Consider the following 24,020-nt stretch of genomic DNA (forward strand, 5'->3'; position numbering starts at 1 on the left):
GCACTAAATTTTCTTCACTATGCCTTTCAGAAAGAAAGTAAAAGGCCCAGTCTTAAATGGCCAGTGTTCCTTGCATTTATCTATTTGAACACTTATGAGAAGATATAGACTCATCTAGAATTAATTTTGTAAAAAATGTGAAGTAAAATGCTATTTATTAATTCCAAAAATCTCTGACTCCTTGGCTTTGTGTTTCCAGTTTGAGATTTTTAAGTACTATTTTTTATTTAAAATGTATCAAAAATATTTGCTACAGTCTCATTAAACTCCACACATTGTTTTCAAAAGATATTCTTTTTCTTTTTGTTTTTTCAACTAGGACCCCTACTATGGCTGGTGGCCTATTTTCTATTGACAGAAACTACTTTGAAGAGATAGGAACTTACGATGCAGGAATGGATATCTGGGGTGGAGAGAATCTTGAAATGTCATTTAGGGTAATTGCATTTTACTTTATTTTTTGACACTGAACATACTATGCTGTAGCATGCACATATCAGACCCAGTAATATACTATCAAATCTTTTGTGTGAAGTGAGTGATACAAATTACTTATACTGATCAGTTGGTCATTTTAATACTTATTCAGTAGCTTTGCTAGAGTCTTATTGCATGCAATATTTAGTATTATATTAAAAATTATGAGTATATTTAAGTTTTATTCAGTAAAAAAAACATTGAGACTTACAATTGAAATAAAGAAGGGTTTTATTTTTTAAATAAAGCATTGTGCTATAAAATCACTTAGTGTTTTTTTGAAACTTGTGTTTATGTTGTCTGCATTTGCAAATGTTACCTGACATTATTCTCAAATAACTTTGAGGGGCCTGTGGTCAAAGGAATTCTAGAAAGTTCAGCAAGTAACATGATTATTTTGACAATCACTGTCATTATTATTTTATATGTCAGTTTAAATAATGCAAATTCTTTTCTTGAATGACCTTCCAAGTAGCTGAAAATTGGGGATTAATCCCTGGCAAATGTGACATTAGGAAGCATATAGATAATTTTCATATTTAAAAATTTAAAACATGCATGCAAAAATGTGCTTTCATGTTAAGAGAGAGAGAAGTGCTGGCATATTTCCTTTTGCTTCTTCAAATTATATATATTATCATTTCTCAGTGAATTAAGATAATAATACTGCTAGTATTTTCCTTTCTAGAATTTATTGTGAAATATTTGCAACACTCCATAATTTTGCCTAAATTATTTGTATAATGAAAATATTGTAGTTTATATGTCTTTATCTATGTAGTTCAAGAGTTATGCCTTTTAATTTCTCATTTAGAAAGTTTGTTTTTCACTAACATGTAAATATGTGTGATGTTGTATTAGGAAATGTGAAAATTTAAGAATAAGTATTAATTTGAATTTGTGTAACATGGAATTTAGTGGATCTCAGACAATCTGAATTCTTTCAGAAGCACTAGAATGGCTTTATTATATTATTATTTTGCCCATAAGCCTTCCTTATGACCAGATGTATGAGAACATCAGTTAATGACATTTTATTATTGTCATATTTGCTTATAATCTGTTGGAACTTTCCCCACCAAACTCAATATCATACTCAGGAACATCTTGTTATCAGGCCCAAGCAACATCATTGTACAACCTTTGAGTGAATTTGAGGCCTGAACTTGTTCTCGGTATTGCTCTCAAAGCCAGGAAAGAAAATAAGAGATAGCATTAAAAAAAAAAAAAGAAGAAGTAGTGATGAGAGTATTTTCCCAATCATTAACCATTATTCCTTGGGAACTGTGCTGGAATTATCAAGGGAAAAAAAAAACAGCATAGCAGTATTACCATTATCTATGAAACCATTGGCTGACTTTTTTCCTCCTTTGTTAAAATTCTTATCCACCTCTTTTCTCCCTGATTCTCTGCCAATGGACTCTTTTATTCCATCACATAGCTCCTAGATTAGATGAATGATCTTCATCTAACTGGTTGAAAGATCTTTTAGGGAGGAAGTTAGTGGAAAAATGTGATCAAAAAGGAGAAGGTGGTCAGGAAATGCAACAGAGGTATAAATTTATCAAAAACGAAGTTTTGATGGTAGGTGATGCAGACACCAAGGGGACAGAGGACATGCAACTAATGGCCATAAATATGATCATATCCCTAGAAAATTACTCAGGAGGTTTCTGATGATTGGTTGTTCAGGATTACTAAGAAATATGGTACTCTTGGGTGACTGTTTTTCAAATGTTTTTAAACATATTGTCTTTAGTTTCCATATTCTTTCAATAGAAACGAAATACATATTTTGCTTTTTGTTAGACTCTTGATTCATGTTACTTTCATCCCCATTAATGAATGGGAATGTTTGCTTAATATTTAGTGCCCTAAGGAAGATATAGAGTAAGGGAAAATCCGAGAACAGTATATTAGCAAAGGAATGAGACCCCCATTTTCTTTAGATTAATTTGATGAAAGGAAATGGGACTTAATGAAGTAAGACTGTTTTGAAGGTTTATAATCAGAAGACCTGAGTCTAATATACTGCTCAGTTATTATGCAACAAACATATATTGAGCTTATATGTGCTTTACGCTCTCTGTGTGCCGAGCATACAAAGATGACTAGGCATGGTACTTCTTTACTCAAAAAATCACATTCTTATGGGAGAGATGAATAGCTATTACTGACAAAAAAATGTGATATTTACCTTTATAAATTTGAATATGACAAGATTTTCTTGTCTCTGTCATGAGACAAATCAGTAAACCTCAAGTGTCAAAAGGTGTTTATAATAATAGTGAAGTTATTGAAATTTTGTAGCTGTAGTGTACTTTGGTTCTAGGGTGAGTAAACATGATAGAAATATTGAGGGCTTGCAAAATGTTAGGATTCTGGCTCACCTTCAGTGAGTAGGCATGGCAACAGTTTAAACCAGTCAAAAGGAATACATTTTAAGTATTCCCTTTAAGACCCAGTGTAAAAATGTTTGGCATGTAATAGTAATAACTTGTATTATTTTTGGAGTTACTAAGCAGAATAGCTGAGAATTGAACCCCTGGATTATGAGATGAGGAGTTATGCTGTCAGCTACACTAGGGCCTCTCCATTAACACTTGTCTTCATGACAGACCAGCAGCAGATGGTATCAGCAGGAGAAGGGGGGAGGAGCTAACATGCAAATACAGTCTTCCTCCTCAATTCTCAAATGATTGTCTCATCCAATGATCTTATCTTCCTTTTTAGACTTTTAGACTTTTCTGGCAAATAATACGCATCCAAGAACAGTGGAAATGTTTACAGATAGATCCTAATACTTCTGAAAACTAAGTCTCAAATATTGCTGTTCCCTCTGTTCAGTAACACTTTATAAACATAAATGCATATTTATTTATTTAACCAATATTTACTGAATTCCTACTCAGTATGTGCTGGGGGTAGTGAATAAAGTAGGCAAAAACTTGAGTCCTTATGGAGCTTACATTTTAATAAAGGAGACAAACAATAAACAATCTAAAATATATTAATATATTAGATGATGATAAATGCTAAGAAAAAAAGAAATAAGTAAGGGAAGAGGAATGGAAAATGTTAGGTATTAGAGAAGGGGTAGTTGAAATTTTAGATAGGGAGATCTCAGAAATGAATACCCATAAAATAATTATTGATCAAATGAACCTAGTAGATTATTAATCATCAAAAAAGTATCATCTATCTTTAAATAATATCCTCATTCTCAGAATAAATGCTACCAGCATGCATTGCCACCAAAATCCATCCCTGTTACAAGCAGATCAAGGAGCATCACTACCAGGGAAACACATTAATTTTCCTATTTTAAAAAGCAGTTAAACTGTTATTGTTGATACAATTGAGGTCCTTGGAAAAAAGAGTCATTAGGCAGCAAGAGACTCAGAAGCCTGCTTCACCACCAGGCAGGGTAGTCTGGTGGTTACATTCATGGCTTGGGGAGTCAGGCAGTCTGCATTCAAGACCCAGCTCTGGCAATTAATAGTTGTGGGCGTTTGGGTAAGATAGCATGTTTCTTAAGCCTTAGCTTAAGCTTCTCTAGAATGGGGAAGATTAAATTAGATTTTGTATGTTGTGCTGAACACCTCACTTGATACACCTAAAATGTACCATAAATGGCAGCTATTACTGTGGTGGTGTTTATGAGCTATGCAACTCTGGGCAAGTCACACCACTGCTGAGCGTCACTTAATCACAGTCTGACCCTTAATAATGTGGCTTCGCCAAATTATTTGAATAATCTAATGAGGCATGTACATGAAAATACCTTTAAAACCATTACATGCAATATTTATATAAAGTACTCTTGCTCTAATTGATAGTCAAGATGTTGTTCTGAAGCACCCTGCCCAGAAAAGAAAAGCTAAATGATTAAAAAAAAAAAAAAAGTTTCTTTTTAGACCATTGTGCGTACTTTAAGATTATTACTGACATTCTAAAAAACTCAAGTGGAAAGTTTTTACCTACACTCATAAAGCAGTTAAATAAAACAATTATTGAGTTAAAAAATTAAAAAAAAAAACTAAACTTGTAGTAACAGTTACCAGATTTATTTTTCCACCTTATCAATAAAGAAAAGATGATATCTCCCATGAACAAGGATGCAAACATTCTAAATCAAACTGTAGAAAATCAAATCTAACAATATGTACAATGAGTAATATGGCATGACCAAGTGGGATTATCCCAGGAATACAAGGTTAGTTCAACATCCAAATATCAATACCATGTTAACATACTAAAAAAAGAAAATCAAAAAGTCATCAGAATAGATGCAGTAAAAACATATGAAAAAATGCAAATTCTAGTCCTGATTTTTTTCTAAAAAAGGCCCTGAGCAAACTGATTATAGAAAGGGTTTTCCTCAACCTGATAAAGGGCATTTACAGAAAAAAATCCTACATCATATTTAAAGTCAACAGACAGAATACTTTCCCCTAAAATCAGGAAAAGGCAAGGATGTTGGCTCTTCATACTACCATTCAATATTGGAGTGAAGGTTCTAGGCAGTGCAGTAAGGTAAGTACAATAAATAAAAGGCATCCAGATTGGAAAGAAAAAAGTAAGACTGTCATTCCAGATGACATGATTTGTCTAGAAAATCCAATGAAATCTATAAATACTACTAAATTGAACAAGTGATCTTATGAAGGTTGCTGGACATAATATAAAGCTCAAGTGTATTTCTTATTAGCAACAAACAATCCTAAAGTAAAATGAAAAGACATTAAAATACCAAAAATATGAAATAGTCATAAATCCGATAAAAGATGCACAAGACATCTATACTGAAAACTACAAAACATTGCTGAGAGCAATTGAAGAACTAAATAAATGAAGAAATAAACTGTATTTTTTAATTAGAAGATCCAATATTGTTAAGAATTCAAATCTCTCAAAATCAAGTTAGGTACAATGTAATACCAATCAATATCTCTTTTTTTCATAAAAATTGACAAGCTGCTTCTCAAATCCATATGGAAAAGCAAAGGTCATAGAATAACTAAAAAAAAAAAAAAAATTGGAGCGCTAATAGTCCCTGATTTCCCAGAATTCATTATAAAGTTATATTAATCAAGATTATGTGGCATTGACATAAAAATAGACAATGTAACAGAATTCCATGTGCAGAAATAGACCCACACATACATAAACAACTAATTTTCAACAAATATGCAATGGCTATTTGGTAGATACTGGATAGTATTTTCATTAAGTAATGCTGGAATAATTGGATATCAATATGGAAAAAATACTCAATCCACATGCTTCACCATATATAAAATTAATTTAAAATGTAAAACCTAAAATTATGAAATTCTAAAAGAAAACATAAGCAAAAAACTTGTGTCATTGAGTTAGGCAAAGATTTCATAGATGTGGCACCAAAATTATGAGCCATGAAAGAACAAATTAATAAATTAGACTTCATCAAAATTAAAATATTGTGCTCTTCGAAACCACTGTTAAGAGAATGAAAAGACAAGCCACAGACAGGATAAGAATATTAATAAATAATGTATCTGATAAAGAACTTCTGTCCAGAATTTTTTTAAACCGTCTCAAAACTCAGTAATAAGGAAAGCAATCCAATAGAAAATGATGAAAAGATTTGAACAGAAACTTCACCAAAGAAGGCATACAGTTGACACATAATCACATGAAAAAAAAAAAAAAAACCCACAACATCATTGGTTTTAGGTAAATGCAAATTAAAACCATAATGAGATAACATTACACATCCATTAGAATAGCTAAAATTAAAAAGGCTGACCATGTTGGTAAAGATGTAGAAGAACTACATTTACAGTGCTGTTCGGCGTGTTCAATGGTAAAATAACTCTGGAAGACAGTTTTGCCATTTCTTAAACCCCTCTTAGGTATTTAATCAGGGAAAGGAAAGCATATGAACATATAAAGAGTTGCACACAAATGTTCGTAACTACTTTATTTGCTTAAAGTCAGAAAAAAGCCATAATGTCCATCAACAGGTGACTAAAAGTGTTCATACACGGAATATTATTCAGCAATAAAAAATAATTATTGATACACCCTACAGCATCAAAATAATTATGCTGAGTGCAACAAGCTAGACAAAAAAGATTACATACTTTATGAGTCCAATTATATAAAGTTCTAGAAAATTTAAAACAATCTATAAGTGACAGAAAATAGATAAATTTTTATCTAGGGATAGGGGAGTAGGAAGGGAGAGCCAGAGGGAGGTATTACAAATTGGCAGATAAAAACTTTGGGAGGTAATGGAAATATTCATTGTCTTGATTGTGGTTATGGTTTCACAAATGTCGAAACTTATTGAATGGTACAAGTTAAATATGTGCAGTTGATTGTATATCAGTTATACTTCAATAAAGCTGTTAAAATAAAAATACACACTTATACACATACATGCACACACACACACAAATACTCCAAATGATTCTCGAAAGAGACATTCTCCAAAGAGAAACAAATGAAGGAAGAATGAAGTTAAAGGTATCTTGTCAAATATAGACCAGAGTCTCAGGATATTCTAACATAGTCACTTTTAAATACCACTGATGATCTGATTCTAGCAATCTACCTCGTAGGTCTGTTGTGTGGATAAAATGAGATAATATGTATTAAACTTTTTTATTAACTGTATGGTGCTATGGAAATATCAGTTTTATTACTACCTTTAAAAGAGTAAGTTATTTTGGCAATCAGCAATATTTTAATTAACAGGATAGAATTAACTTTAAACATTCCAAATTTCTTTCCCTTCCAAATCACAGGGAAAACTGACAATATACTTATCTGAAGAATATAACTGACAGAAATGCCTATGTCTTATGAAATCCATTTATACTCAAATTGTGCAAGCAATGAAGTGAAAAAGAAATGAGAGCTGACATAAATAATGGAAAGATGGAAGGCAAAGATTCCACTGAAAAGAATAGGATGGGAAATGAGGCAGAGAAGTTTGTAGATCTTTTGGGGATTGTAGTATCCAGATTTTTGAAAGTATTTAAAGAAAATAAAAAATTTTCTAGAAATATCCAATATAACTCAAATTTTGACAAGTGAAATGTCCATAATAATATGTTAGAACAGAAAGCAATTCAGATAAAAGTCTAGCTGAGTTATTTTTGTTAGAACTCTGTCAGTTTTAAACTTAATACGTGCAAATATGAGCATAGTGGATAGTCAGTATATGAAACCTGACTTTTTGTTTTGTTTGACCAGAAATGGAGACCAGTCAGACCATAAGAGAAATATTTCAGTTAATTAAACTTAATTTAACTAAGTTCATGTATTGTCCACAATTTGGTGGAGATAGTTTTATGGGATGCTTTTCTTTAAATATAACAAAGTACTCTTTTAATATTAATATAGAGATTTATTAGCCTGTTATTAAAAAAAAAAGGCTAAGAGATTTTAAACTGAGATCATGTTTATGTATAGCCTCCATAAAGATTATAAACCAATATTAATGATTTGGTCCAGCAAACTTCTCTCTGGTTACTTATTTAGTACAGACTTAACCTTAAATACATTGCAAATAGCTTGAATTGATTTTTTTATAGCTTCTGTGCTTACAATTAGATTTTTTGTCATTTGGGCCACTCTCCCTTAAAGCATTGTTTAAGTGTATCTCTCTATTCATAGAAAGGCTTATCTCAGTAAGGCTAATCACAGTATAAAATATCTCTAGAAAGTGGTAATTGAGACTGCTGCTAAAGCCTGTATCATATCTATTGTATGTATTTTTAAAGCATTGTGTCAGTAGGCACCATAGAATAATATTTAATCAAGGTGACTACATAGGGCTCTACTTATCCAAAACAAATGTGTTAAAATTTCATTTTGTATGGTAACTAAAAGAAACACCTGATTTCAAATGTTCCCTTAGGGGGAAAACATGAGCAAAAAATAAACATTAATCAAATGTTAGCAGGAATACTCATTTTTCCTGTTACAATTATAATAGCCAAAGGCTTGGTAATTTTGATAACTAGATCTCTTCATTAAAAATTTCTGGTTCACAAAACTACAGTATAAGAATATACTTACATTAGATAGTCTCTGATGTGATACTTCACCTTTTAAACATATTATATGGAGACATGTTTATGTTTGGAAATATAAGGCATTTTAGGAGCTCTAGATATACTCAAACTTGGTGGTAAGCTATGGTTCTCTTTTATATTCATTTCATTTGTTCTTAAAGCAATATTTTTTTGAAAAATAATAATTTGGGGGAGGTCAGTAACACTCAGTTTATTTTTAGAGCAAATCCATTTATTTATATCTTAATTTTGTCACTTCTAAAAATTACCTAAGAGATTCGCATTATGAAAACTCACACTAAGAGTAAACTCACACTAAGAATGAAGACAAAACATTCACAGGGTAGGAGAAGGGAGCAGAAAAATAGAGTAAAAGGAAAATGGGATGAGCTAAGTAACACTGAGTAAGCGCTAACTTTGTTCAAAGATTCTTGACAGCTAAAGCAAAAATATTAGATTGTATTGAACCTCTACTCAGATGAAAGGAAATTTATACGTTCATCTATAAAGATAAATTTAGCATAATGGATGCTAATGGATAAAAGGTGTCATCCCTTAGATACAAAAAAGAGTCATATCTTATACTATGTTTTGGCAGACATCTACTAATGTTCTTCAAATGGATGCCCATTTTCTGGAGTTCTCCCTTCATTGCTTTGCAGTCATTTGATCTCATAAAGGACTGTATCTTAAAAGAAATAGAATACAATTTAGACTTTTTCTCTTAAATATAAGCTGTCTCAATGAACTTTATCTGGACTACTGGTCAATTCACATTTGCATTATCTTAAAAGTTGCCAGATATTCTTTCCTCTTAATAAAATATAGAATCCACATACTAAAGATAGAGATATATAGGTATTACCTTTAGTGGTCAGTCATGAAAATTAAGAGATTAACTTTTCATTTTGAGCAGGCCTACCTCATTTCTTCATAGCTTTGGCTTACAGAGTTGCTTGCAAGAAAGGTCATTAGAGAAAAAAATTACTTTGATACAAGTTTATAGATAAATAATCTATAATCAAGATTTAAGTTGTCTGCATATTTTCAGTTATGTTATTTGTTATCTCTTCATCCCACGGATATTTGACAATTACCTGCTAGTACCAAACACTATGACAAGTTGGGAATAAGCTCTATTAGAACACAGCTGACATATAAACAAAAAATTACAGTGATAAGAGCTTTTTTTAGGGAATTGTAACAAATGGTAAGACCAATCCTAATTGGGGATATGGGATAAAAGTGATGTTTGAGCAGAAAATTGAAGAATAAGTAAAAGTTAGCCTGATAAAGAATAGGAATAAAGGCATTTTAGGCTTAGAATACCACATGTGTGAAGAAATGAAGTACAAATAGTTAAAGCAAGCCCACTTGTGCTAAATAACATTCACTACTTCTTTTTCATGACCTCATGAAATCTTATCATATGATTGCTTCTCTGGAGTACTGTAGGCATACACTCTATTAATAGTATATGCTTACAGTATTAAGTAATTATAGTTATCTAATATTTAAACTATTCTGTCTGCTCTATCTGATTATTTCATCCATTTATATACCTATATCTATCTAAATTTATGTTGCATATGAATGTGTGTGTGTGAATAGTTAAATATTCATGGAGACCCAATGTAAGTCTCGTGGTAGATTTTAAAGAATATATGCGACAATAAATATACAGAAAAAAAAAGATTATGTAGCATAAGGGAGTCTGTATTACAAACGATACATCCATAAAAAGAAGAAACTTGAATGAAAATGGTACAAAAATAGTAATGTATAAAATATACATTGTATTTCCATTTATATATAAAGCAGAGGTGAATGATATTTCTACAGTGTTTATTTCAAAAATGCCCACTGAATATACATTTTGTTGGAGGATCACTCTAGTTTGGAAAATTTTGTGTTCTTGCATTTTGTCATTGAATGGAAATAAACATACATGAGAGGAGAAATAAACTATTGTTTTCTGAACTGTGAGAAATAACGACAACAACAACAATTTTGACAATGTTATCCCTTAACAAATTCAGGGATATTTCAAACATACTCGGAAAATGTTCTCCAAGTATAGTAATAATCCTGGTATGCCTGGCTCTTTAGTAGGTTTTGGTACATTAAGAAACCAACACTCTTGTTAGAGACAATTTTCTGGAATGTCACCTTTGGGAAACACACTCCGATTCTGAGACTGTCTTCTGATGCTTCTCTGCTCATGTGTATAGCTGGCCCACACCCACTCACACTACCTGTGAAAATCTTGATGATCCATCTGACCCTAAACCTGAAGGACCTCAATTTAAGTGTTTGAAATTATGGCAGTAAAAAGAGGTATATGACAAATAAGAATGTGCTCAGAATTACTGCACCAAAAATGTTGACACTTTCTATCATGGTCTAATTTTATGAGAGATTCCCATTTTAATAATAAAAATGGTGCATTATCTTGTTGATGTATATTTCTATTTATAGTGCCCTGAAATACTGTGGCAATAACGTTTTTGTATTTTTTTTTGTATTTTCTAAATAAATGCTGCCATAAGTTTACTTTTCAGTATTTATTTTACAAATCAAAGTTCCGTTTTTCTTACATAAAAATGGAAGTAAATAATCTGCAAAAAGACTTCATTTGTATATGTTGGGTTTGATTAAATAAGACTAATCTATCATTAAATTCAAAATTTGCAAATGATTTTATTTAGGGAATCTATTTTTAAAATATTTACTTTTGTGTCAGTAGATGGGCATACAGAAGTAGAGAAGACAGACAGACAGTTCCTGATCTCAATGAGCTTGTGTTAGAAGGAGACGATAAACCATAAATGAGTAAACAGGAAAATGTGCCTGTTAATTTCAGGTAACGGCAAGTGCCTTGAGAAAAGTAAAATTAGATAAAGTGGTTGTGAGTGACAAAGGTGGAGGATGCAGTATGAAGTACTGCATTAGCTACAGTGGTCAGCAAAGACCTCTAAGGGGACAACTGAACTGAGACCAAAATGACAGGAAGCATCCGGCCTTGGGAGGATTTGCAGGGGGAACACTCAGCTTTGAGCCTACAGTAAATACCTTTGGTGGCTTTGAAATGATGGGCTCAATTCTTTCATTCCAAGTCTATAGGATCACAAATGTCGTAAAGCTTTTGTGGAGCTAAGCTTTCTTACTCAGAAGTTAAGCAATATTTCATTGTCTCAGAATAATATTTTGGTTGATTGATTTATTCAGAAAACAATGGACACCTACTATGTGCCAAACACTTTGCAAGGTACTAGAGATGTAAAGTGAACACGACAGGCAAGGCCATGCTCTCAAGCAGTTTATATTTTGATGAGGCTTTACATTTGGATAGTGATTTCTAGAGTTATTTTGCACATATTATCACTATGGCATGGATAATATGTAGAGAGGTTTTTCTTTCCCATAAATTTGGCTTTTATATTTTGTAATGCTTGCATTACACTTCACCTTTATGTAGCTGCCTGGTACCAATCTACCCTCATTTTACCCATCAATTAGTATAAATAGTCATATGCCTAGACCTGTGCCAGACACCGTGGGTAACATATATACAAAGTGGAGATATGTAAGGTAACAAATAGCGTATGCTAACAGTAAGTTCTGGGTATCATTTGAAGGTGCAAATGTAAAGTGCATTGAGTTAAATATAGGGAAAGTTTGCTGTGGTCTAGAACAGTCAGGAGAGAATTTATAAATTAAAAATTCAAAAGCCTTGTCTTGTATAAGGCAGCAGAAAAGCGGGGACTAGAAATCACTAGCTCTCATTTTGTATTCTATGCTTCTGTGGTCCTACTTTTTGTTTTCAATCGTATGTAGGTTTAGGCTAGAATATCTGGTCCCTCCACATTTTGTTTTCCCTCTTGAAAAGTACATGAATGAAGTATCACTAAACCTTTAAATATGTATTTTGCAGAACTATAATTCAAATGTCAGCATTAATGAAGTATCAATTAAAAACACCAGAAATTGAACTTAATTCTATATTTCTATATTTTATCCTTTAAAGATTTTCAGGACAAAATTACAAACTTGTCGTTTCTATATATGTGCATTAATTTCGGAAACCTGACTACCTTGCTCAGCCAGAATTAATACATTCAAACTCAAATACATGTACTCTATTAAAGAGCCAAATTTAAATCTCTATGGCAACTACTGCAATAAATGTGCAACATCTTAAGCTATGATTATATTGTCACACTTAGTGATGTCTATCTTAAAGTACATGACTACCAATCATTTCACTGTGATTCTTGTCAGCCAGAAATGTAGTTAAAAAAGGAAACCAATTATGAGATGTATTTAAATAAGCCTGAATGATTTCTGCAATAATGGATTCTACATACTAGGAATGACTCTTTTTAGCATGTTAAATACTGTTGAGAGAATACTTTGATCCGACTGTTCGGGAATTAAATATTAAATACCAATGAAAAACTAGTTGTGGATTTTCAATAGATTTTTAAAATTACCCTTAAGAAATTGTGTCAACTTAACAGTTTTGACTACATCTGCAATAATTCAAACTTGAAGGGTTAAAATTAAAAAATAATATTTATTAACTATCAAAGTAGCCACTGGTTTATGCTACAACATGCTGCATACATGCAAAAATGCTAAAATAAATAAAAAGTTGGAGGCAGAGGGGAGGCGGGGCAAGATGGCAGACTGGTGAGCTGTAAGTTTTAGTTACTCCTCCAGGAAAGTAGGTAAAAAGCCAGGAACTGCGTGGACTGGACACCACAGAGCAATCTGTCTTTGGGCATACTTCATACAACACTCATGAAAACGTGGAACTGCTGAGATCAGCGAAATCTGTAAGTTTTTGCGGCCAGGGGACCCGCGCCCCTCCCTGCCAGGCTCAGTCCCGGGGGAGGAGGGGCTGTCAGCTCCGGGAAGGAGAAGGGAGAACTGCAGTGGCTGCTCTTATCGGAAACTCATTCTACTGATTCAAACTCCAACCATAGATAGACTGAGACCAGACACCAGAGACTCTGAGAGCAGCCAGCCCAGCAGAGAGGAAACAGGCATAGAAAAAAAACAACACAAAAAACTCCAAAATAATAGCAGAGGATTTTTGGAGTTCTGGTGAACACAGAAAGGGGAAGGGTGGAGCTCAGGCCTTGAGGCGCATATGCAAATCCCGAAGCAAACCTGATCTCTCTGCCCTGTGGACCTTTCCTTAATGGCCCTGGTTGCTTTGTCTATTAGCATTTCAATAACCCATTAGATCTCTGAGGAGGGCCTTTTTTTTTTATTTTTTTTTTTTTTTTTTAAATCCTTTTCTCTTTTTCTAAAACAATTACTCTAAGAAGCCCAATACAGAAAGCTTCAAAGAATTGCAATTTGGGCACGTCAAGTCAAGAGCAGAACTAAGAGAGCCCTGAGACAAAAGACAATAATCCAGTGGCTGAGAAAATTCACTAAACAACACAACTTCCCAAGAAAAGGGGGGTGTCCGCTCACAGCCACCATCCTGGTGGACAGGAAACACTCCTGCCCATCGCCAGCCCCATAGCCCAGAGCTGCCCCAGACAACCCAGTGTGACGGAAGTGCTTCAAATAACAGGCACACACCACAAAACTGGGCGTGGACATTAGCCTTCCCTGCAACCTCAGCTGAATGTCCCAGAGCTGGGAAGGTGGAGCAGTGTGAATTAACAAAGCCCCATTCAGCCATCATTTGAGCAGACTGGGAGCCTCCCTACACAGCCCAGCAGCCCAGAACTGCCCTGGGGGGACGGCACTCACCTGTGACATAGCACAGTCATCCCTCAACAGAGGACCCGGGGTGCACAGCCTGGAAGAGGGGCCCACTTGCAAGTCTCAGGAGCCATACGCCAATACCAAGGACTTGTGGGTCAGTGGCAGAGACAAACTGTGGCAGGACTGAACTGAAGGATTAGACTATTGCAGCAGCTTTAAAACTCTAGGATCATCAGGGAGATTTGATTGTTAGGGCCACCCCCCCTCCCCGACTGCCCAGAAACACGCCCCACATACAGGGGAGGCAACACCAACTACACACGCAAGCTTGGTACACCAATTGGGCCCCACAAGACTCACTCCCCCACTCACCAAAAAGGCTAAGCAGGGGAGAACTGGCTTGTGGAGAACAGGTGGCTCGTGGACGCCACCTGCTGCTTAGTTAGAGAAAGTGTACTCCACGAAGCTGTAGATCTGATAAATTAGAGATAAGGACTTCAATAGGTCTACAAACCCTAAAAGAACCCTATCAAGTTCAGCAAATGCCACGAGGCCAAAAACAACAGAAAATTATAAAGCATATGAAAAAACCAGACGATATGGATAACCCAAGCCCAAGCACCCAAATCAAAAGACCAGAAGAGACACAGCACCTAGAGCAGCTACTCAAAGAACTAAAGATGAACAATGAGACCATAGTACGGGATATGAAGGAAATCAAGAAGACCCTAGAAGAGCATAGGGAAGACATTGCAAGACTAAATAAAAAAATGGATGATCTTATGGAAATTAAAGAAACTGTTGACCAAATTAAAAAGATTCTGGACACTCATAGTACAAGACTAGAGGAAGTTGAACAACGAATCAGTGACCTGGAAGATGACAGAATGGAAAATGAAAGCATAAAAGAAAGAATGGGGAAAAAAATTGAAAAACTCGAAATGGACCTCAGGGATATGATAGATAATATGAAACGTCCGAATATAAGACTCATTGGTGTCCCAGAAGGGGAAGAAAAGGGTAAAGGTCTAGGAAGAGTATTCAAAGAAATTGTTGGGGAAAACTTCCCAAATCTTCTAAACAACATAAATACACAAATCATAAATGCTCAGCGAACTCCAAATAGAATTAATCCAAATAAACCCACTCCGAGACATATACTGATCACACTGTCAAACATAGAAGAGAAGGAGCAAGTTCTGAAAGCAGCAAGAGAAAAGCAATTCACCACATACAAAGGAAACAGCATAAGACTAAGTAGTGACTACTCAGCAGCCACCATGGAGGCAAGAAGGCAGTGGCACGATATATTTAAAATTCTGAGTGAGAGGAATTTCCAGCCAAGAATACTTTATCCAGCAAAGCTTTCCTTCAAATTTGAGGGAGAGCTTAAATTTTTCACAGACAAAGAAATGCTGAGAGAATTTGCTAACAAGAGACCTGCCCTACTGGAGATACTAAAGGGAGCCCTACAGACAGAGAAACAAAGACAGGACAGAGAGACTTGGAGAAAGGTTCAGTACTAAAGAGATTCGGTATGGGTACAATAAAGGATATTAATAGAGAGAGGGAAAAATATGGCAAACATAAACCAAAGGATAAGATGGCCGATTCAAGAAATGCCTTCACGGTTTTAACGTTGAATGTAAATGGATTAAACTCCCCAATTAAAAGATATAGATTCGCAGAATGGATCAAAAAAAATGAACCATCAATATGTTGCATACAAGAGACTCATCTTAGACACAGGGACACAAAGAAACTGAAAGTGAAAGGATGGAAAAAAATATTTCATGCAAGCCACAGCCAAAAGAAAGCAGGTGTAGCAATATTAATCTCAGATAAAATAGACTTCAAATGCAGGGATGTTTTGAGAGACAAAGAAGGCCACTACATACTAATAAAAGGGGCAATTCAGCAAGAAGAAATAACAATCGTAAATGTCTATGCACCCAATCAAGGTGCCACAAAATACATGAGAGAAACACTGGCAAAACTAAAGGAAGCAATTGATGTTTCCACAATAATTGTGGGAGACTTCAACACATCACTCTCTCCTATAGATAGATCAACCAGACAGAAGACCAATAAGGAAATTGAAAACCTAAACAATCTGATAAATGAATTAGATTTAACAGATATCTACAGGACATTACATCCCAAATCACCAGGATACACATACTTTTCTAGTGCTCACGGAACTTTCTCCAGAATAGATCATATGCTGGGACATAAAACAAGCCTCAATAAATTTAAAAAGATTGAAATTATTCAAAGCACATTCTCTGACCACAATGGAATACAATTAGAAGTCAATAACCATCAGAGACTTAGAAAATTCACAAATACCTGGAGGTTAAACAACACACTCCTAAACAATCAGTGGGTTAAAGAAGAAATAGCAAGAGAAATTGCTAAATATATAGAGATGAATGAAAATGAGAACACAACATACCAAAACCTATGGGATGCAGCAAAAGCAGTGCTAAGGGGGAAATTTATAGCACTAAACGCATATATTAAAAAGGAAGAAAGAGCCAAAATCAAAGAACTAATGGATCAACTGAAGAAGCTAGAAAATGAACAGCAAACCAATCCTAAACCAAGTACAAGAAAAGAAATAACAAGGATTAAAGCAGAAATAAATGACATAGAGAACAAAAAAATAATAGAGAGGATAAATATCACCAAAAGTTGGTTCTTTGAGAAGATCAACAAGATTGACAAGCCCCTAGCTAGACTGACAAAATCAAAAAGAGAGAAGACCCATATAAACAAAATAATGAATGAAAAAGGTGACATAACTGCAGATCCTGAAGAAATTAAAAAAATTGTAAGAGGATATTATGAACAACTGTATGGCAACAAACTGGATAATGTAGAAGAAATGGACAATTTCCTGGAAACATATGAACAACCTAGAGTGACCAGAGAAGAAATAGAAGACCTCAACCAACCCATCACAAGCAAAGAGATCCAATCAGTCATCAAAAATCTTCCCACAAATAAATGCCCAGGGCCAGATGGCTTCACAGGGGAATTCTACCAAACTTTCCAGAAAGAACTGACACCAATCTTACTCAAACTCTTTCAAAACATTGAAAAAAATGGAACACTACCTAACTCATTTTATGAAGCTAACATCAATCTAATACCAAAACCAGGCAAAGATGCTACAAAAAAGGAAAACTACCCGCCAATCTCCCTAATGAATATAGATGCAAAAATCCTCAACAAAATACTTGCGAATCGAATCCAAAGACACATTAAAAAAATCATACACCATGACCAAGTGGGGTTCATTCCAGGCATGCAAGGATGGTTCAACATAAGAAAAACAATCAATGTATTACAACACATTAAAAACTCGAAAGGGAAAAATCAATTGATCATCTCAATAGATGCTGAAAAAGCATTTGACAAAATCCAACATCCCTTTTTGATAAAAACACTTCAAAAGGTAGGAATTGAAGGAAACTTCCTCAACATGATAAAGAGCATATATGAAAAACCCACAGCCAGCATAGTACTCAATGGTGAGAGACTGAAAGCCTTCCCTCTAAGATCAGGAACAAGACAAGGATGCCCGCTGTCACCACTGTTATTCAACATTGTGCTGGAAGTGCTAGCCAGGGCAATCCGGCAAGACAAAGAAATAAAAGGCATCCAAATTGGAAAAGAAGAAGTAAAACTGTCATTGTTTGCAGATGATATGATCTTATATCTAGAAAACCCTGAGAAATCAACGATACACCTACTAGAGCTAATAAACAAATTTAGCAAAGTAGCGGGATACAAGATTAATGCACATAAGTCAGTAATGTTTCTATATGCTAGAAATGAACAAACTGAAGAGACACTCAAGAAAAAGATACCATTTTCAATAGCAACTAAAAAAATCAAGTACCTAGGAATAAACTTAACCAAAGATGTAAAAGACCTATACAAAGAAAACTACATAACTCTACTAAAAGAAATAGAAGGGGACCTTAAAAGATGGAAAAATATTCCATGTTCATGGATAGGAAGGCTAAATGTCATTAAGATGTCAATTCTACCCAAACTCATCTACAGATACAATGCAATCCCAATCAAAATTCCAACAACCTACTTTGCAGACTTGGAAAAGCTAGTTATCAAATTTATTTGGAAAGGGAAGATGCCTCGAATTGCTAAAGACACTCTAAAAAAGAAAAACGAAGTGGGAGGACTTACACTCCCTGACTTTGAAGCTTATTATAAAGCCACAGTTGCCAAAACAGCATGGTACTGGCACAAAGATAGACATATAGATCAATGGAATCGAATTGAGAATTCAGAGATAGACCCTCAGATCTATGGCCAACTGATCTTTGATAAGGCCCCCAAAGTCACCGAACTGAGCCATAACGGTCTTTTCAACAAATGGGGCTGGGAGAGTTGGATATCCATATCCAAAAGAATGAAAGAGGACCCCTACCTCACCCCCTACACAAAAATTAACTCAAAATTGACCAAAGATCTCAATATAAAAGAAAGTACCATAAAACTCCTAGAAGATAATGTAGGAAAACATCTTCAAGACCTTGTATTAGGAGGCCACTTCCTAGACTTTACACTCAAAGCCCAAGCAACAAAAGAGAAAATAGATAAATGGGAACTCCTCAAGCTTAGAAATTTCTGCACCTCAAAGGAATTTCTCAAAAAGGTAAAGAGGCAGCCAACTCAATGGGAAAAAATTTTTGGAAACCATGTATCTGACAAAAGACTGATATCTTGCATATACAAAGAAATCCTACAACTCAATGACAATAGTACAGACAGCCCAATTATAAAATGGGCAAAAGATATGAAAAGACAGTTCTCTGAAGAGGAAATACAAATGGCCAAGAAACACATGAAAAAATGTTCAGCTTCACTAGCTATTAGAGAGATGCAAATTAAGACCACAATGAGATACCATCTAACACCGGTTAGAATGGCTGCCATTAAACAAACAGGAAACTACAAATGCTGGAGGGGATGTGGAGAAATTGGAACTCTTATTCATTGTTGGTGGGACTGTATAATGGTTCAGCCACTCTGGAAGTCAGTCTGGCAGTTCCTTAGAAAACTAGATATAGAGCTACCATTCGATCCAGCGATTGCACTTCTCGGTATATACCCGGAAGATCGGAAAGCAGTGACACGAACAGATATCTGCACGCCAATGTTCATAGCAGCATTATTCACAATTGCCAAGAGATGGAAACAACCCAAATGTCCTTCAACAGATGAGTGGATAAATAAAATGTGGTATATACACACGATGGAATACTACGCGGCAGTAAGAAGGAACGATCTGGTGAAACATATGACAACATGGATGAACCTTGAAGACATAATGCTGAGCGAAATAAGCCAGGCACAAAAAGAGAAATATTATATGCTACCACTAATGTGAACTTTGAAAAATGTAAAACAAATGGTTTATAATGTAGAATGTAGGGGAACTAGCAGTAGAGAGCAATTAAGGAAGGGGGAACAATAATCCAAGAAGAACAGATAAGCTATTTAACGTTCTGGGGATGCCCAGAAATGACTATGGTCTGTTAATTTCTGATGGATGTAGTAGGAACAAGTTCACTGAAATGTTGCTATATTATGTAACTTTCTTGGGGTAAAGTAGGAACATGTTGGAAGTCAAGCAGTTATCTTAGGTTAGTTGTCTTTTTCTTACTCCCTTGTTATGGTCTCTTTGAAATGTTCTTTTATTGTATGTTTGTTTTCTTTTTAACTTTTTTTTTCATACAGTTGATTTAAAAAAGAAGGGAAAGTTAAAAAAAAAAAAAAGAAAGAAAAAAGACAAACAAGGAAAAAAAAAAAAAAGATGTAGTGCCCCCTTGAGGAGCCTGTGGAGAATGCAGGGGTATTCGCCTACCCCACCTCCAAGGTTGCTAACATGACCACAGACATAGGGGACTGGTGGTTTGATGGGTTGAGCCCTCTACCATAAGTTTTACCCTTGGGAAGACGGTTGCTGCAAAGGAGAGGCTAGGCCTCCCTGTATTTGTGCCTAAGAGTCTCCTCCTGAATGCCTCTTTGTTGCTCAGATGTGGCCCTCTCTCTCTGGCTAAGCCAACTTGAAAGGTGAAATCACTGCCCTCCCCCCTACGTGGGATCAGACACCCAGGGGAGTGAATCTCCCTGGCAACGTGGAATATGACTCCCGGGCAGGAATGTAGACCCGGCAGCGTGGGACGGAGAACATCTTCTTGACCAAAAGGGGGATGTGAAAGGAAATGAAATAAGCTTCAGTGGCAGAGAGATTCCAAAACGAGCCGAGAGATCACTCTGGTGGGCACTCTTACGCACACTTTAGACAACCTTTTTTAGGTTCTAAAGAATTGGGGTAGCTGGTGGTGGATACCTGAAACTATTAAACTACAACCCAGAACCCATGAATCTCGAAGACAGTTGTATAAAAATGTAGCTTATGAGGGGTGACAATGGGATTGGGAAAGCCATAAGGACCAAACTCCACTTTGTCTAGTTTATGGATGGATGTGTAGAAAAGTAGGGGAAGGAAACAAACAGACAAAGGTACCCAGTGTTCTTTTTTACTTCAATTGCTCTTTTTCACTCTAATTATTATTCTTGTTATTTTTGTGTGTGTGCTAATGAAGGTGTCAGGGATTGATTTAGGTGATGAATGTACCACTATGTAATGGTACTGTAAACAATCGAAAGTACAATTTGTTTTGTATGACTGCGTGGTATATGAATATATCTCAATAAAATGATGATTAAAAAAAAAAAAGAAATGCAAAAAAAAAAAAAAAAAGTTGGAGGCAGAAATATTAGCACTTCACTATTGCTGACATAATATGCCTGCATTCTAAAATATGTTTCTTTATCCCCTAATCCAGCATGAAAGATTTGACTCCATTTTCCCACTTTTTTTAATTATTGCATAGTCCAGTGATAGATAAATAATCCCTTCCCTGTGTTTGTTCTCTAATTTAATTGGTTGATCAAATTCTATATTTTTATTTTTTGATTCTGTGTTTTAATTGGTCAACTAATTTTCCATTCTGTATTTTTAATTGATCAACCAAAACTATCTGAGCTTGAGAAATCATTATAACTTCTGGAATTCTTGAATTAAGATAAGAATCCATAAGTAAATGATTTTAGGGTAAAGTGTCCCACACTAATCCTTTAAGGATGTAGTTGTAGTAATTAGGATGGATGAAACATTGTCACCTCTTCATCATTTCTCTGGCCCTGTAAGAGAGAACCCTGAGAATTGCAAACTTTCTTTTCACATTTGGGGAATAGAATGGAAACCCTTGACTCATTAAGGCCATGGAAAGTTAAAGATGTACCTGAGTAAGTTGGAAATGTGGTGCAGAGTCGTGGCAAAGCGTAAGGAAGTTATAGATTTGAGCATTAGATTTACAGAATTTGTGATTAAATGAATGTATGAGAATGGGTGAGTTTGCCATGTAAGAAGCTAGGAAGAGTAGAAGAGCAAGGTATGTCCTTAGGTAGCATTTATATTACTGGGTTGGAAAAGGAAGAAAAAGTAAATGCTAAGTCAAAACTGTCAGAAAAGAACAAATACATGTCACAAAAACTCAGAAAGTTACGGTAATTGTCAACAGTGTCAAGTGCCACAGAGAAGTAACGGAGTAAAAAGCTTCATGAGCAGTTTCAAGAGATGATGGATTCAAGATATTAGAATATAAGGTTTTAAAATCATTTGGTTGAAAAGAATATGTAGGGGGAAAAATCTTTAAAGACGTTTACCAGGCAATATGGAAAAAAATTCCTAGAGAATAATTTAAAGAATGACTATGATCAAAGTAATTGTTTTATTGTTTCTATACTTTTTTATTATAGGGGATAAAATAATATGAAGGATTCAAAAGACACTAGATGTTATCAAAAAAAGAAAGAAGAGGCAATCGAGATAAATTCTTGCAGATGTCGGAAGAATATTATAGAGATAATAAGAAACATTTGGATAACACTTCTTCATTTACAAAATAGTCTCACGCTTTATATTTCATTATGTTGTTACCAGGACACTGTGAACGAGTTATTATTATTTCATTCTATAGCTGAAGGTTTTGAATCTTGAAGAAATTGGCATGTGGCTAGAAAGTGGCAGGACTGTATATCAAGCCCACACCTTACAGCTCTGATGTTCCTATCTCGAGTTCAAGAGCCCTAGAGCAGGATTTAACTTTGGAGAGGAGGGTTGACTGTCTTTTCCTAAGATGGAAAGAATAAACTAAGGCTGTATGAGGCATTTCAAGGTAGAAATGAGTAGAAAATCAGGTCAGTTGTTCTTGAGCTCCAGAAAAGTAGAAAGAAAAAGATTATCTACAGAAAGGGGGCTAGGATTGATATTGGGGCTGGATAAGAAGAGGAAGTTTCAAATTAAACACAGCCTCTTCAGCAAGACTTTGGACAACCTATAAATGCAATTCTAGTGAAACAGAGATGAGGAAATTATCTTCACTGCACTTTCAGAATCGTATCTGGAAATACAAACTTTGCCTTGTACCATCTTTGTTTGTGACTGGTAAGTGAACAGAATTAATATGCTAAATGTTTTGTTTCATGGTCATTTCTTTACTTTCTTTCTAAAGTGTAATGTAAGCTGCATTGACTACTACCAATTTATGTTTAAAATATCAAAAACTGTCAAAAGTAGAGTAATACTTTCCTTCATAATGGGTTTTGTGAGTGTTTGTAATGAGCACCTGAGGTGACTTCAATATGGATATTTTTATATATTGCACATTTATCTCACTAAACACTTTATAGCAAAAAAAAAATGCCTCTAAGAATTTTTGGAAGTGGATCATAATTTTCCATTGATGGCACTTAGAATTTTATATGTGCTCCCTGAGGGAAGTATTTATCTGCAGCAAAACTTATGGCTTCCTATAAAAATGTCTCACATCTTGACAAGAAAAAAAAATGTCTCTAGCTAATTAAAAACCAGGAGATAATCCTGTCCATGGAGAGACTGTGGTTGGCATTGAGTCCCTCTCTAAGCAGTTCTTTTCTTGGAGGCATGAGAGGCTGCTATTTAACTGTCAAATGCAAACTGATGACTGGACTTGAATATGACCAATTCTAACATGTGTAGACTAGTCTCTGAGCTACTGGAAGACAGAGAGCTATGTTTTATTATTCTTTCTATATGCTGCAGAGCTCAGCATGATGCTTGATACAAAGCCAATAACTAGTATATACTTGCTGAAAAGATGCCTGCCAGGGCCTGAAGAAGAAAATGCTTGAGAGGAGAGAGGCCATTCTCTGTCCTCAAATTTATCACAGTGCCTTATATTTGGAAAGCACTTGAACGCTTTACAGTTTATATAGGAAATTTCATTTAAACTTAAATGTTGTGGCTGCAGTTAGGTGAGGTGAACAATTCACAAGAAGGGGAACTGAGTATCTGAAGGATGACTTTTTCTGTTATACCAAGGTTTTCTTTTCCTACCCTCAACCAAGTTCTTTTTAAGTATTTCTGGCATTCATAAAAGAGCAGGAGAGGCAGTCACACACTGCAGCTGGGTACCCAGGTGGTCTAATGATAGTCAAAGGGGACTGAGCTGGGCAGCATTACACAGCTGTCACGAGCTGCTCTGTGGCTAGAAGCAGCAGATGTTCCTGATATCTGACAGGCAGTCAGATCATCAGACATTCTAAGGCACCAATGTAAACTGCAAAACATCTGACCCAAATATCATTTAGTAAATCACAGAC

General features: G+C 35.0%; 1 protein-coding gene across 3 annotated transcripts in view; it reads left to right on the top strand.

Annotated features, from left to right (window-relative positions):
* GALNT13 (polypeptide N-acetylgalactosaminyltransferase 13) overlaps positions 1 to 24,020 on the top strand; it is a 574,420-nt gene that overhangs the window by 370,280 nt on the left and 180,120 nt on the right. For all 3 annotated transcript variants that reach the window (XM_037849905.1, XM_037849906.1, XM_037849908.1), the window contains one exon: positions 320 to 437. In XM_037849905.1, the coding sequence (XP_037705833.1) occupies positions 320 to 437 (118 nt within the window). The remainder of the gene's footprint in view (positions 1 to 319; positions 438 to 24,020) is intronic.

This window comes from Choloepus didactylus, chromosome 9 (assembly GCF_015220235.1).
Source record: "Choloepus didactylus isolate mChoDid1 chromosome 9, mChoDid1.pri, whole genome shotgun sequence".
In the NCBI taxonomy this organism is placed as follows: Eukaryota; Metazoa; Chordata; class Mammalia; order Pilosa; family Megalonychidae; genus Choloepus; species Choloepus didactylus.